This window comes from Bubalus kerabau, chromosome 21 (genome assembly GCF_029407905.1).
Source record: "Bubalus kerabau isolate K-KA32 ecotype Philippines breed swamp buffalo chromosome 21, PCC_UOA_SB_1v2, whole genome shotgun sequence".
NCBI lineage: Eukaryota > Metazoa > Chordata > Mammalia > Artiodactyla > Bovidae > Bubalus > Bubalus kerabau.
In genome coordinates, this window is record NC_073644.1 from 52,311,822 (window position 1) to 52,328,198 (window position 16,377).

The following is a 16,377-nucleotide window of genomic DNA, read 5'->3' on the forward strand; positions in this document are numbered from 1 at the left end:
GAGAACTGGTTATCAGAGACTTGCTTCAGAGCTACAGCCTGTTCCTCTGACTCAATTTTCCCATCTGTAGAATGGAGATGATACCTGACTTATGTCTGTATAGTTTGTCAATGAAGAAGAGGAGTGTTAAGAAGAGGGGGAAAAGATATCTGGGAGCTCCATTTACTCATGACCAGTGAGGTTTACACTGAAAAACAGAGCCGGCCTGCTTCTTGTTAATGAATTCTAGCACAGGACTGACGAAGTGCGCTTCGGAGCTGGCAACTAGAGTGACTGACGGAACGAGGATAAGTCGGAACAGGACCGGCTGCTCCAGACTGGTTTCCCCACACAGATCTCCCAGGCGGGGGCGCAGACACCGGCGAGGAAGGGGCGCCGGGCTGCTCGGGCGGTTTTCCTCTCTGCGGGCGGGAGCTGGACTGGTTCCAGGCCTCCGCGGGGTTGCTGCTGCTGCTGCTGCTGCTAAGTCGCTTCAGTCGTGTCCGACTCTGTGCGACCCCATAGACGGCAGCCCACGAGGCCCCGCGGTCCCTGCGATTCTCCAGTCAAGAGTACTGGAGTGGGGTGCCATTGCCTTCTCCGCTCCGCGGGGTTACTTGCGGTCAAAGGTGCAGTCTGGCTGGAAGCAGGCGGATGGCGGTGCGCAGCCGGCCGCAGCGCTTTCTCTCTCCTGCCTCCTCCGCGTTCCCGAGGGCTGTGGAGGCGCAGCCGCTCCGGAGTCGTCCTGGCCGCCGGCGGCCGAAGGCCCCGGGCTCAGCCCCCGACCCCTGCCCCAGATGCAGGCTCAGGGGCGCGGTCGCCGCCCTCGGTCCCGGGATTCCGGGAGCGGAGCTGGAGCCGGCACCCGCGGGAGGAGCAGGGACGCGCGCAATGAAGGGAAGAAGAGGAGGGCAAAATGATGACGGAGGGGAAGAAGCTGCTTCATTCCCCTCGATAGCGGGTGGCGCGCCTCCGCCCGACACTTGGCACTGGTTGCGAGTCTGAGATCCCCAAGCCTGGCTCATTGTTTCCTTAAGGGAGTGTCGCCTGGCGTCCCTCTAGCCCTCCAGCCCCAGGTATGAGAGCGCCTACCACGCGGCACCGCACCCAGCGCTGTTTGTGTTATCCTGTGTGTGTGTGTTAGTCGCTCAGTCGTGTCCAACTCCTTGCGACCCCGTGGACTGTAGCCCACCAGGCTCCTCCGTCCATGGGATTCTTCAGGCAAGAATACTGGAGAGGGTTGCCATGCCCTTTTCCAGGGGATCTTTCCAGACCCAGGGATCGAAACCTGGACTCCCACATTGAGGGCAGATTCTTTACCAGCTGAGCCACCAGGGAAGCTCAAATGGTATTATCCTGGATCTTTTAATTTCTGCAACGTCCCTAACCGACAGGAACTGTTACCACCGGTGTACGGGGGAGGAAGGAACGGCTTTGGGGAAGTTGCGTGGCTTGCCCTGAGTTCTGTAGCTAGTGGCGAAGCGAGCACTCAAGAAGGGTCAGAGCGATTCTGACACCCAGGCTAGAGCCCGCAGCCTTTTAACTCGGCCGGGTTATTGTTGGATCACGCCGTCTACACCCGTCACGGGCCTCGCTCGCAGCAGGAAAGGGAGTAAAGAAGGACCACAGGGTGACCAGGTGTCTTTTCTCCATTCGGACCGTTGGTCCGGGGCGAGGAGAGAGCATTGCGCGCGCGCGTGCGCGCGGATGGCTTTGCGCCTTGGAGAGGAGAACCTTCCTTCTCCAGGGATCGCGATCGCGAAGGAGCAGGGCTATCGGGCAACGACTCCCCTGGAGCTGCAGGGGGTGGTAGAGAATCTAAGGTCCGGGAATGGACACTGGGAAAAAGTAGGGTGGTGACAGCGCGGCTGCCCCCGGAGCCGCCTGGGGAGGAAACAAGCCTGCGCTTGCGAAGTGTCCACGCGGTGGGTGTGCGGCGCTTTCATTCAAACTTTGGGGCATTCAAACTTTGGGGAGTCTTTGGTTCTGGCGTCAGCGAAGGTGTGACCAATCAGAGTCCGGGAACGGGAATAAATTATGCAAATCACCATCTGGCGATGGGTCAGATGACTCCCAATACTTTTAAAAAGTACCTCGCCGGGAGCTCGCTGGATGACAGTGGCGAGCCCTGGCTTCCTGGGCAGGCGGCACGAGAGAGGGCAGATCTGGTTCTGGTTCAAGACCCTTCACATTCCCCCCACCACCCCGCGGCTGAGTTTAGCCGAGTTTTCATTTTCCACCTTCTCCACCTTCAGCTAAGGCCACCGCTCTCTCTGGTGGAGAGAGGGCTTCCCACTGGGGGTCTTACAGGCTTGGACCGCTGGAAACTTCGAGAGGTGTTTTTTGTCTTTTTAAAAGTCCCATTTTGGAGAAGGGGGTGCGGGGAGGTGGTAAGGATGAGAAACACCATTCTTCAGCTCTGCCTGTGGAGCGCCTATTGTTGCTTTGCCATGAGAGACCCCACACCCCTTGGTCCAGAGGGACGGCTGCAAGGTAACGTGGACTTATTTTATTACCACCCCCGCAACTTCTTTTCTGGGCCAGGTGCCCTCTCTCTTGCCCACCCTTCTTCCTGCAGCATCCTCCTTGCTTTCCGCCTGCGCTGTCCACTCGCTCTTCCTAATTAGTCTTGCAGTTCACTTGTTCCTCGGCGCTTCTGACCAGGGCATCCCAGAGCCGGCCGGCTGCCGGGTGCGCTCGCCCGCGCTCGGTCCGGCTCCACCCCTTTGCCGTTAATATGCACTCTTATCGATGCTGTCCAGTCAGCAGAGTTGGCTGCCAGCAGCTCTTTAACCTTGCCCTCCTCTTTGAACCTCCGGGTTTTCGAGGCAAGAAGGTTGTTAGAAAGAGCTCTGTCATCTGGCGCTCTTCTTTTTAATCTCGGCTAAATGCTTTGAAATTTAAGGTGCCAGGGTAGCTGGCTCTGGTTTGAGGAGCGCTTTCGGGGAGGATTTGGTGGGTAATTTGTGCAGAGAACCCCAGGCTGCCAGCCTCCTCTTCTTCCTCCCCAACAGTCTTTCCAGCCTTTGCTCTTCCTCTGGCTACCTGTCTTCCTTCCAGCTGCCAGCTTTTCTTTTTCAGTCTCTTCTATTGGAGGAAGCATGCCCTGGAGGAGCAAGGGTAGGGTCACCCCACAGGAGTACCAGGTCAATCGGTTAAGCAGAGGAGAGTGGGGAACCCCTGAACCATATCCTATTAGCTCATCTTCTACTATCCTGTTGTTCAGTTCAGTTCAGTTCAGTCGCTCAGTTGTGTCCGACTCTTTGCAACTCAATGAACTGAAGATTGGGTCAAATGATGTTGGTCCAAGTTGCTTATGTATGAGCTGGAGGGTTAATCTGAATGAATGGAAAAATGACTTAACACGTTCCCAACTCTAGTATAGTTGAACCAGAGTAGGTTTCATCTCTAGTTCCTCTCCTGTGAAATGCTAACATTCCTTTCAACTTCTATGTTCTGTGATTCTAAGTATTTGGGGGTTATTTCCTCCATTCAAAGAAGTCTTTATTTGCCAGGAACCCTTCTAGGAGTGGGGCTTCCCAGGTGGCACAGTGGTAAAGAATCTCCCTGCCAATGCAGGAGCCACAGGCGACATGGGTACCATCCCGGATCAGGAAGATCCCCTGGAGGAGGAAATGATAATCCACTCCAATATTCTTGCCTGGAAAACCCCACGGACAGAGGAACCTGGTGGGCTACAGTCCATGGGATCCCAAAGAGTTGGACATAACTGAGCACACAGGCTTTTAGGAGGATACAGCAGTGAACTAAACAGGTGTAAACCCGTACCCCCAGGGATCTTGCATTTCAGTGATGAGAAGACAGCCAGTCAACTCCTTAAAACATAGAAATAGTGCTCAGTGTCATGGAGCAAATAAAGGAGAGGAGGAAGGTACAGAAGGCTGGAGGGAGAAGGTGGTGTAGCATTAGTCTGTGACCAGACTTCCCTCACTGAGGAGCTGACTTCTGAGCAAGGAACTGGAGGAGAGGAGAGGATGAGCTTGGGGACATCGGATGAAGAACAATTATGAAGTCCCAGAGGCAGAAGTGACGTGGGCTGGAAGTAGTAGAAATGAGCTAGAGAACTGTGGGGTTAGAGAGAGCCAGGTGCTAAAGTGAACCTTTTATGTTCACCTTATGTGGGTTTATCCACAAGTCAGTGCTGGGAAGCCAGCAGACCCTCTTTGCCTTTTCCCTAGACTTCCCATCTGGTCTTTATGAGTGGCTATCTGGGTGGAAACTGGGAGATTTTGAACGAATTATGTCCATGGTTCAAATTTCTGCCAGTTGGGGCTTTTGTTCATTAATGACAGAGTTCTGCTCATGCGTATTTAGTTGCATTTTCTGGAACTTTATCCTTTTTACATCTGGTACATTGTCCTCCCCCTTGGCCTCTTCACCACCAACCCCTCTACCACTCTAGTCTCTCTTTCCATGACTCCATTTGTTTGTGTTTTTTTTTCTTCCTTTTTAACTCTGGGATAATTAAGCTCCTGGTATGGTCATTTGGTCCATTTTCTCTTGATTTCTGGGTGACTGGACAGTTTGTCTAATTTCCTAGCCTGTTATCAGGGGTGGTATCCTAGATGATTAGAACAGGGCTGCTGCTGCTGCTGCTGCTAAATCGCTTCAGTCATATCCGACTCTGTGTGACCCCATAGATGGCAGCCCACCAGGCTCCTCTGTCCCTGGGATTCTCCAGGCAAGAACATTGGAGTGGGTTTCTCCTCCAAGGGATCTTCTTGACCCTGGGATCGAACCCTTATCTTCTACATTGACTGGTGAGCTCTTTACAATTAGTGCCACCTGGGAAGCCCTAATGATGACAATCAGATCAGATCAGATCAGTCGCTCAGTCATGTCCTACTCTTTGCGACCCCATGAATTGCAGCACGCCAGGCCTCCCTGTCCATCACCAACTCCCGGAGTTCACTCAGACTCACGTCCATCGAGTCAGTGATGCTATCCAGCCATCTCATCCTCTGTCCTCCCTTCTCCTCCTGCCCCCAATCCCTCCCAGCATCAGAGTCTTTTCCAATGAGTCAACTCTTTGCATGAGGTGGCCAAAGTACCGGACTTTCAGCTTTAGCATCATTCCTTCCAAGGAAATCCCAGGGCTGATCTCCTTCAGAATGGACTGGTTGGATCTCCTTGCAGTCCAAGGGACTCTCAAGAGTCTTCTCCAACACCACAGTTCAAAAGCATCAATTCTTCAGCGCTCAGCCTTCTTCACAGTCCAACTCTCACATCCATACATGACCACTGGAAAAACCATAGCCTTGACTAGACGAACATTTGTTGGCAAAGTAATGTCTCTGCTTTTGAATATGCTATCTAGGTTGGTCATAACCTTCCTTCCAAGGAGTAAGCGTCTTTTAATTTCATGGCTGCAGTCACCATCTGTAGTGATTTTGGAGCCCAGAAAAATAAAGTCTGACACTGTTTCCCCATCTATTTCCCATGAAGTGGTGGGACCGGATACCATGATCTTCGTTTTCTGAATGTTGAGCTTTAAGCCAACTTTTTCACTCTCCTCTTTCATTTTCATCAAGAGGCTTTTGAGTTCCTCTTCACTTTCTGCCATAAGGGTGGTGTCATCTGCATATCTGAGGTTATTGATATTTCTCCCAGCAATCTTGATTCCAGTTTGTGTTTCTTCCAGTCCAGCTTTTCTCATGATGTACTCTGCATATAAGTGAAATAAACAGGGTGACAATATACAGCCTTGACGAACTCCTTTTCCTATTTGGAACCAGTCTGTTGTTCCATGTCCAGTTCTAACTGTTGCTTCCTGACCTGCATACAGATTTCTCAAGAGGCAGGTCAGGTGGTCTGGTATTCCCATCTCTTTCAGAATTTTCCACAGTTTCTTGTGATCCACACAGTCAAAGGCTTTGGCATAGTCAATAAAGCAGAAATAGATGTTTTTCTGGAACTCTCTTGCTTTTTCTATGATCCAGCGGATGTTGGCAATTTGATCTCTGGTTCCTCTGCCTTTTCTAAAACCAACTTGAACATCAGGAAGTTCACGGTTCACATATTGCTGAAGCCTGGCTTGGAGAATTTTGAGCATTACTTTACTAGCGTGTGAGATGAGTGCAATTGTGCAGTAGCTTGAGCATTCTTTGGAATTGCCTTTCTTTGGGATTGGAATGAAAATTGGCCTTTTCCAGTCCTGTGGCCACTGCTGAGTTTTCTAAATTTGCAGTACCTAGTGTTAAAAGGTCTTGGGACCATCAGTAACATGGGCTGTATTTTGAAGTAGGGCCATCTCCTAGATAGTGCTGTGTGTGTGTGTGTACACGGTGGAGCTGAAAGGAGAGGATTTGCTGCTCTTACGAGCATCTCTCTGGCTTCGATAATTTATTTAATAAGGTAAAAAAAGTGTCTGGCACCTGTCTGGTACTGCAAGAAGCACTGAGGGTGCATGAGGTGTTTGGGGTAAGTGCCAGAATTGACATGGGAGCGGTAGGGAAGCCCAGTGTTTAAAAGGTCAAAGTTCTTTACCTCCAATTCCAAAATCTTTCAAAACTGAAAAATTTGTCTGGTAACTTGTTTGGCAGCAAGACCTGGCCTTATCTAACCTGAATTCTTACACAAATTGGCATCCAAAACTGACCTGAACCAACAAGATGGTCTTTAAAATCTTTTTCTTTTTCTTTTTTTTCACCCTTGAGTATGAGTAGTCATGTATTTCCTTACAGAAATGTTATTGGTGTGTTTGATGAATGAGGAATGCCCCATACCATGTGTATTATATATATATATATATATATATATATATATATATAGTGTGTGTGTGCGTGTGTGTGTCTCTCTCTCTCTATATATATATATACACACACACATCATAATACCTGTTTAAAATCTGAAAATTTCTGAATTCTGAAATGCAAGTCTGTGTGAAAGTGTAGTTGCCCAGTCATGTCTGACTCTTTGAGACCCCAAGGACTGTAGCCCACCAGGCTCCTCTGTCCATGGGATTTTCCAAGCAAGAATACTGGAAAGGGTTGCCATTTCCTTCTCCAGTAATGCAAGTGGTCCCAAGCATTTCAAGAGAAGACTTGAGGACCCGTTCTCTGAAATTAGTAACTTGAGGGAAGGAAAGAGAGCTCATTTGGATTAGAAAGAAGGAAGAAAGGTAAGGGAGACTTATTTACTTCAGATTCACAGTCATTGATGTGTGTGTTTGTGTGTGTTAGTCACTCAGTCCTGTCTGACTCTTTGCGACCCCATGGACTAGAGCTGGCCAGGCTCCTCTGTCCATTGGATTCTCCAGGCAAGAATATTAGAGTGGGTTGCCATGCCCTCCTCCAGAGGCTTTTCTCAACCCAGGGATGGAACCCTGGTCTCCTGCATTGTGGAGACCCTCTGGGCCACAGTAGGAAGCCCTACAGTAGTTGATACAAGTGACTAATTAACACTTAAATATTGGTGAGGTGTGCCTTTGCAACTCTTCTGTGAGATGAGATGGAAACATTCAGCAGATGTAAAAGCTGAAACCCAGAGGGGTTAAGTAATTTGCTCAAGAGTGAACTAGAACTGGACCCCAGATCTCTCACCACCCAGGCCTGCTAGTTACCTGCACGCTCTGTCCTTTCTCCCCAGATGAGTTCGACAAATCCAGGGTGGTACCGACTGCTGCCAAACCCCCTGTGAGATTTAACCTCCGCACCTCAGAGGACCCAGAGGATGAAGGATGCGATCTCTCCCTTGGCCACAGCCAGCCCTTAGAGGACTGTGGCTTCAACGTGACAGCCAAAACCTTTTTCATCATTCACGGATGGACGGTGAGCCCGGGGGGAGGTAGCTTTCCAGCTCTACATGGGATTTGGTCTCCTTTGTTTTGGTCAATTAAAAAGCATACTGGTGCTTCCAGATTCTGCTCTTTCTCCTCCTCTTTTCTTGTGGGCTGCTTGTATTTCAGACAGCTGTGAAGAATGTAACGGGCACTTCGCTGAGGGGGCAATCTGGACTCCAGCAGGGTGGCATTTAATGCTGGCACGCAGCGGGCTTTCAGAAAGTGGCTCTCCTGAGGGCAGTAGCCCAGCTCCACTGGCTCTTAAGGGACCCTCTAATTACACTTAATTACATTGGTCAACCGCTGCCTTATGGGGGCCATCCCTTTGCGAGAGCTCAGCTGAACTGAAGCAAGTCGACTGGCTCAGAGAGTCTGTGAGGAGCCAGCTGGCCCGGCTGGCTGGCCCTGGTTGGCACGGTGCCCTCCTGTTTGCATAGAGATGGTTCCATTTAAAGGCACTGGAGTCTTTCTATGCCCTCGCTGAGCCATTCACATCGAAAAGCCCATAACAAACTTCAACAAAAAAAGGGCTTTAATGCTCGGCCTCAGAAGCTTTGGACCAGCGAGGGATTTATCCATTCATCTAACGGCAGTCTGTAGGAAAATGGCACTGTTAAGTGAGCAGGTTTCTGCCTGGGCTAATTGGGAGGGGACCTTCCTCCCCTTAATGATGAGAAATTCATACCCGTTACATGCTTGCTGGGTCTTTAGGTCTATTACCAACTGTTGGGGTCAGGCCTGGCTAGGGGGTGTTATGTAGGCACCTATGTACCGAATGCAATGGAAGGGATCATTAAGGGCCTGTCTGCCCATCCTCACCTCACAGCCTATGATTAGAATCATGCGTTTGGATCTTTTAAAGGCCCCCCTGTCAAAATGCAAATACAAACTGCCTGCAACTGACGAATGCATTCCAGAAAGTTCTTTTGTAATCTGTTTGGAACTTGGAACAGCAGTTTCCCTTAGAAGCAAGATTGTAAATGGCCTTTGGGTTCCCAGGCCAGGCACAGGAAATCTATTTATCTAATAATGCACTCATGGATAGGTTTACAACTGGACCTAGTCACCATTTACACTTTGTTTCTGTGGGAAAATGTGCTCTGAGTTCTAATTTGGGATTCCAGCAACAGATCTTCCCTCCTCTAGGGTCAAGAGGGATGGCAGAGATGGGTTGTGGGAAGGGGTCATTTGTTAACTCGGCATTTGCCTAAGAGACAGAATCTCCTTGCATCTCTAAGAAAGAAACCAATTCTCCAGGGCAACCCTTCTCAGCTGCTTTTGAATGCTGGACCAGGTCACTTACTTGCCTGACCGTGACAGGGCTAACCTCAGGTCGGCATGGCCACCAGCATGTATCTCCTAGCAGCCCTGTTGGTCAGTGGGGCAGCAACACAGGACACCAGCTCGGACATTTTCGATGGGAAAAACTGGAGACATCATCAAGGGCAATGGAAGACACTCGCCCACATAGCAGTCCTGACTGTGGCTGGCCCCGCTCATGGGCAAGTGTTGGCCTGGGGGACCAATGTGAATGTTCCATGGCTGTGGGAGAGGGTCACGGAACTGAATTCCGTATTCACTGGTATTTTTCAAACCCAGAAATTTTTTTTTTAAAGTCCTGTTTTCTCTGCAGATGAGTGGCATGTTTGAAAACTGGCTGTACAAACTGGTGTCAGCCCTGCAGACAAGAGAGAAAGGAGCCAATGTCGTGGTGGTGGACTGGCTCCCACTGGCTCACCAGCTTTACGTAGATGCGGTCAATAACACAAGGGGTGTGGGACACAGCATCGCACAGATGCTCGACTGGCTTCAGGTAACAATGGGACTGAAGGGAATCATCTCCTTTTCTGAGAAGGATCTTGAATCCGAACCCTTTTAGGAAACAAAGATCAGATTATTACAGTGAACCGAGAATATCTTTGAGATTCAAATTTTTACTGAATTAAGTATCACTTGAAATATTTTGGAAGCTGGAACTTTTAGAAAGCTTTCTAATTATTGATTCATTTCTGGATTTTTCCTGTTACTTTACTTGCAGGAAGAAAATTTGCCATCTGGGTCATTACTTGCTGATGCCTTCAGAAGCTTGTAATCTTTAAAACATTTTTTAAAATTAATTAATTTCGGCTGTGCTGGGTCTTCATCGCTGCACATGCTTTCTCTAGTTGCAGCGAGCAGGGGCCAGTCTCCAGTTGCGGTGCACAGGCTTCTTATTGTGGTGGCTTCTCCTGTGAGGGCTTCCCTGATGGCTCAGTGGTAAAGAATCTGCCTGCAAGGCAGCAGACGTGGGTTCAATCCCTGGGTGGGGAAGATCCCTCTGAGGAAGAAATGACTACCCACTCCAGTTTTATCACCTGGGAAATCCCATGGACAGAGTGTCAGGTTTCAGCAGTTGCAGCACATGGGCTCAGTAGCTGCAGTTCCCAGACTCTAGAGCACAGGCTCAGTAGCTGTGGCACATGGGCTTAGTGGCTCCAAGGCATACGGGATCTTCCCAGATCAGGGATGGAACCTGTGTCTCCTGCACTGGCAGGTGGATTCTTTACCATTGAGCCACCAGGGAAGCCCCAAAGCGTGTAATCTTAAATACCTACTGATGTCTGCTCTTATTCTGAAGGGTGGCTGGGCTGAGGGTGGGGAGGGTTGGTTCAAACAAATGCAGCCTAATGCCTTGCATAAAACATATGTGGAAAACAGATCTTGAGGTCTTACACTTACTTTTATAGGTTAATGATTTGCCCAGGCTCAGTGGACTTAATGGGAGGCAGGGGTACACTGGCAGAGTGACTCAATTATCTGGGCAATTCTAACCTGACCTTCCTTTAGAAGCCCATAAATCTGATGAATTATGGTAAAATTCTGGTCAGGATTCTCACACAGTCCTCAGTCCTCTGCCTAGGTTGCTTAGTTGAGCTTGGTTCCTGAGCCATGGGGTCAAATCCGCCCTCACCCTCATCACTGAGTGCCTTCCCTGTCAAGGTCTGATGCTTCGACTCTGGGATCCCAGACAGGCTGGCGACGAGGAGGTGGGCAGCTCCTGGGCCTAAGTGAATGGGCAGGGAGCACCCTGCTGCAGACCGTGTCTGGCACTTGGTCTCCAGTGCGTCCAGTGGCTTTGACCTCTGCACTGCTACCCCTCCCCAGCTCAGACACTGCTAGAAACGTGTAGGGGAAGGGCCCTCATAGCTCAGTTGGTAAAGAATCTGCCTGCAGTGCAGGAGACCCCAGTTTGATTCCTGGGTTGGGAAGATCTGATGGAGAAGTGATAGGCTACTCAATCCCGTATTCTTGGGCTTCCCTTGTGGCTCAGCTGTTAATCCGCCTGCAATGTGGGAGACCTGGGTTCGATCCCTGGGTTGTTAAGATCCCCTGGAGAAGGGAAAGGCTACCGACTCCAGTATTCTGGCCTGGAGCATTCCATGGACTGTATAGGCCATGGGGTCACAAAGAGTCTGACACGACTGAGCGACTTTCACTTTCACGTTCAGGTATGCAGCTTCTGGTCGCAACCTACACCCTGTCCCCGGTGCGGGGTGACTGAAGTGCCACCAAGCCCTTTCCACTTCCCTTTTCCTGGCTGTGTCCCATCCATGTTGCCCTGCCAGCATTACCAGCCACCTCGGGGCTCCCTGTCCCCTCCCCAACATGACTGAGTGGTTGAATTCCTGGCCACCTGTGGGCTCAGGACCACGCTCCTCACTTCTTCCCTTCTGTGACTTTCTGCAGGGTAAGGAGGACTTTTCTCTTAGGAATGTTCACTTGATTGGCTACAGCCTCGGAGCTCACGTGGCCGGGTACGCGGGCAACTTCGTGAAAGGCACGGTGGGCAGAATCACGGGTAAGCGTGGCTCCTTCTCTCAGGGCTGCTCCCGGGGCTCCCTCCCAGAGCTCTTGGAAAACAACTTGTGCAGGACTTCAATATATGAAGCAGATGGAAGGATGTTCTGGTTAAAGCTGGGTATCTGTGGTTAGTGTTAAGTTTGTTATTTGAGCCTCCCCCTTCTCGGGAGGAATCTCTGGGTCCCCGAGCACCAGGGAGCATACTTGGAAAACCACTGGTTTAGTGCAAAAGGTGAGGAAGCACCCAGACAACTAAAGAGACTCAAGGGCAGCCCTGTGGTTAAAGCCTGGCCTGCAAGCTTCTGGCGCTCACTTTCAGTCTGCTGTCATGCTCCAGGAGCTCAAGGGAAGGAATGAGTAGTGCGGGTTGTGGTTTGAATTCTGCCTCCGACTTCTATTTCGTTCACCAACAGCCTCTTTCTAGTATTTGGTTGGTGTTACTTATTAGTGATGCTATGCTAAGTCACTTCAGTCGTGTCCGACTCTGTGCGACCCCATAGACAGCAGCCCACCAGGCTCCCCCATCCCTGGGATTCTCCAGGCAAGAACACTGGAGTGGGCTGCCATTTCCTTCTCCAATGCATCAAAGTGAAAAGTGAAAGTGAAGTCGCTCAGTCGTGTCCGACTCTTAGCGACCCCATGGACTGCAGCCTAACAGGCTCCTCCGTCCATGGGATTTTCCAAGCAAAAGTACTGGAGTGGGGTGCCATTGCCTTCTCCAGCTTATTAGTGATAATGACCTGTTTAAAATATGTGGTTAAACTTTGTCCTTAAAGAGACCTTTCTGATAGTGGTATCCAGGTTGGCAATAGAAAGTTGAATTTTCCATCTTATTGATTTTTTTTTTAAAGTGAAAGTGAGTTTATTTAGAGATATACACACTCCATAGGTAGAATTGGTGATCTTCTGATGTGAGAGTTTGATTTAAATATTTACATCATCTAGTGATTGGGAAAAGTGGGAAGGACTCTTTCCCATTCAGGAGCCCCTGAAACAAACACAGAGCTTCCTCTAGGAAGCTTTCCTCTAGAAAGTCAGAGGCAAATTTGTTGCCCTGAATTTTTGTCATCCTGCCAGCATTCTTTTGCTAATTTTCCCTCCCTGCTTTGCGCACACCTCCAACACATTAAGGGCCCAACTGGTCACCCAGAAGGAAAGAGTTAATCATTTCCTTCCTGGTAATGTATATTCATTTTGAAACAGGACTCAGGTAGAAGGGAGTCCTTAGCTAAAGAAAGTTGAGTAAAGGTAGAGTTTCAACAAGCCAGCGGGGTAGATTTGAAACTATATAGAGGGACTTCCCTGGTGGTCCAGTGGCTAAGACTGAACCCCATGCAGGGGGCATGGGTTCGATCCCTGGTCAGGGAACCAGATCTTGCATGCTGCAATGAAGACCTGGTGCAGTCACATTTGTGAGGTTTAGTTGCCCTCCTCAAATCATTGTCCCCGGGCTTAAGTCTAATGAGTGCGCGCGCGTGCACACACACACACACACACACATACTCCTTTCGATCCAACTGTTTGATCCAGCATAACTTGGGAGCTTCACTTTTGATTATCAAGTCAGCTGGGCCTGCACTGTCCAACGGGCAGTGTGGACACACGTGACTACTCAGTAACCCCTGGCTGGAGCAAAGCCCATGGGCCTCGAGTGTCTCTGGGTTCTATTGTCTGCGCTCCTCCTCCTCGCCCCCAGGAGAGGCCGGGTATTGCAGAGCCGGGCCGGCTGTGCGCAAAGGCAGCATACACAGCCCCTGCCAGGGCGCCAGGGCCAGTGTCCTTGGCAACGGAGACAGACGGCAGATCCTCCCTCTCCCTGTATCTGAATCTGAAGTGGGATGGGGCTTGTTGGAGCCTTCCGGTTCCTTCCCCCTGCCTGTCTGGGTGGGAGCTGCTGAGATGCGGGCTTCTCGGGCAGAATGCTGATCAGTGCTCTGGGCCATCTGCGGGGAGTGTGGGGGCCAGCTTGTCCAGAACGCGGCCCCTTCTCTGCAGACTCTCTGCGGAGCGGGGCCCCGGGGCAAACATGACAAGAAGGAGTGGCCTCTGTCCAGTTGCCAGGCAGCACCTCAGGGGCGTTTGGCTGACCTGACGCATGTTGCCGTGCGTGTCTGATGGGGGAGGCCTGTGCCTTCTCCTCACCCCTCAGACTTCCCATGGGCCTGGGAACCGGGCGGTCCTGACTGGCAAGAGGACCAGAGATGGCAGCTTGTGTGGAGTCCAGAGGCCAGGGAGGCCGCTGCACAGAGGCCAGTAGGGGTCCTTAGCCTGGGCCTGCAGAGGGTACCTGAACCCCAGTCTTGCTTAGATCAGAGATCTGTATACTTGGGGTCTGCTGGAGTTTTACCCTCTTAGGCTTCTGAGGGAATTCCCTGATCCACTAGGGAAGGGGTCATATGTTTCTAATTGTACTTGCATTTCATTACTTATAAAGAAAGAAGCAAGCAGATTTGTTCATTCAAGAACTAAGTGTCCACCCTGCAGGCTGCGGGCTAGATAGACCTAATGTCAAGTACTCAGTGTGCGACTGGTACTTTGTGCCATCTGTAAGCATACAGCATCCAGGCCAAAGAATTCTTTGGGCTTCATTTTACAGATGGAGACTAGGACTCAGGGCTTAAATCACGGGCCTGGTATTTAACACCCTGATAGCAGAGCTGGGTCCAGACCCAGGCCGTTGGACCTGCACCTCACCACTGGGCCATGCTGCTGGTCTCCTGCTGGGAGGGAAACAGGAGCTGTCACAGTTTCCTGCCAGGCCAGGAGGCAGAGGCTTTCCTGGCTGTTATGTGTGTGCACGAGAGTGTGTGTGCATATGCATGCAGGTGTGTATTCCGTTTGCTGGACAGGACACCTTTGGGGGAGTCTGACTGAATGGAAGGAGGGGTGCTTCTCCATCCTCTCTTTCTGGACTGGATGCATTCACCCTCTCCTTCCTAGTTAAATAAATTGTGCAAATTTCCCGTGGGGTTTGTGGGCCTTGGCTACGTATCAGGCAGGGTCAGCCTGGGGAGGTGAAGGCTCAGCCTGCCAGCCAGCCGGCCTTTCGAGAAGCCCTGTCAGCCAGCGACATTCCTCTGGCCCAGCTTGGTTTCCATGGCGCTGACTGTCTGGTGGAGACTTTTGTTCACTGATGCAAGAGCCCCCCTCTTATTGGCTGCAAAGCAAAATGCTTCTCTTCTTTTTTTTTCTTCAGGGCACATGGTGAGAGGCAGGGAGAGGCCACCTGTGTCAGTACTGGTCTGCTCAGTTGCTAAAAAGAGTCATCGAGGGCTTCTCAGGGAGGCCACTGCTTTTGTGCCGTCTTTCTTTTAGGTCCTGTGCTAGAGGGGAGTCCCCAGGCAGCCTGGGCTCTCTTTCTGCCTCTGTCATTCATACATTTTTCTAAACTGCTCTTGGAAACTATGTAGAGTTTCAGTTATTACCAGTTCTCATGAGTAGTGAGTTCCACAGGTTTGCTATCCACTCTGAACAACAGCTCTGCCTTTCATTTCTCCTAAAATCACCCTCCACAAGCCTCACTACATGCGTCCCGGTTCCAGTGCGCTGGGGTCTGGGGAACAGGGTTCTCTTACCCATCTCCTGCTTTCACAGCTCTATTCTTGCTCGTTTTCCTCCCTACCTTGCTGTTTCTAGATCCAGGCTTCTGAGCCTCAGCACTGTTCACGTTTGGGGCCAGACAGTGCTTGTGTGGGAGCTGACCTGTGTATTATAGGGTGTTTATCGGCATCCTTGGCCTGTACTCACTAGATGCCAGCAGCTTCTTCTTGCCCTTTTCTCAATTGTGACAACCAAAGATGCCTCCAGACATGGCCAAATGTTGCCAGGGGTCCCCTTGGGAGCAAAACCCCTCCCAGTTGAGAACCATTGTTCTAGACTAAACAAACCTTTCCCAATGGCACACAATCTTTTCTTCGCTTTCTCTAGGTCCTCTCTCTCTCTCTCTCTCTCTGTGTATAGGGCAAACAAAGAACCTTCTAGCTGGGATGAATTCCGCTCCCATAATTACTTGGTAATAGTAGCTAGTGTTTACACTGACAAGCACTTAATCTCTTAATATCGCACATGAACTATATGAATTAAGACATTCAGATTTCATTTTCTAGATAGTACTGAAGCATGGGAGAAGTTTTTTTTCCAAAATCTGGTCCACAGACCACTTAGTTTTAGGATCACCTGGGGAATAAGCCTTTCTTTCTGGTTCTACACCAGGATCACCTGGGGAATAAGCCTTTCTTTCTGGTTCCACACCAGACCTACCAATCAGAATCTCTTGGAGGTCAGGGAATCTGCATTTTATGCTTTGCAAATTCTATTTTGGAATGGGTTTTATACTCATGTGCGTATGTGCTAAGTCACCTCAATCATGTCTGAGTCTTTGCAACCCTACAGACTGTGGCCCGCCAGGCTCCTCTGTCATTGGCACTCTCCAGGCAAGAATACTGGAGTGGGTTGCTGTGCCCTCCTCCAGGAGATCTTCCAAACCCAGGGATCGAACCCACGTCTCTTACATCTCCTGCATTGGCATAGCACCACCTGGGAAACCCTTTATAGTCATGTGGTTCCCAGATATTATAAAAGATGGTGAAATTGTCTCTGTTGTTGCCACTGTCTTCATGGTTACCTGCCCTACTCTCTCTCCCAACACACATACACACAGGAAATCTGGGACTTGTGTGTCCTTCCAGAGTTTTTCATAGTTACACAGTGGAACCTGAATTTGTAAGAAGCTCCCCATGGATATTTGTGCTGTTTTA

At 50.2% G+C, this 16,377-nt stretch overlaps 1 protein-coding gene across 2 annotated transcripts in view; it reads left to right on the plus strand.

Annotated features, from left to right (window-relative positions):
* Nucleotides 1-585: 585 nt before the first annotated feature.
* Nucleotides 586-16,377, plus strand: part of LIPG (lipase G, endothelial type) — a 29,047-nt gene continuing 13,255 nt past the window's right edge. The window contains exons 1-4 of one of the 2 annotated variants that reach the window (XM_055559403.1): nt 586-1,055; nt 7,588-7,769; nt 9,414-9,593; nt 11,507-11,618. In XM_055559403.1, coding sequence (XP_055415378.1) covers nt 9,414-9,593; nt 11,507-11,618 — 292 coding nt within the window. In that variant the 5' untranslated portion in view covers nt 586-1,055; nt 7,588-7,769. Of the gene's footprint in view, nt 1,056-2,125; nt 2,473-7,587; nt 7,770-9,413; nt 9,594-11,506; nt 11,619-16,377 lie in introns of those variants that run through there. The other variant, XM_055559402.1, reaches the window with a different exon arrangement.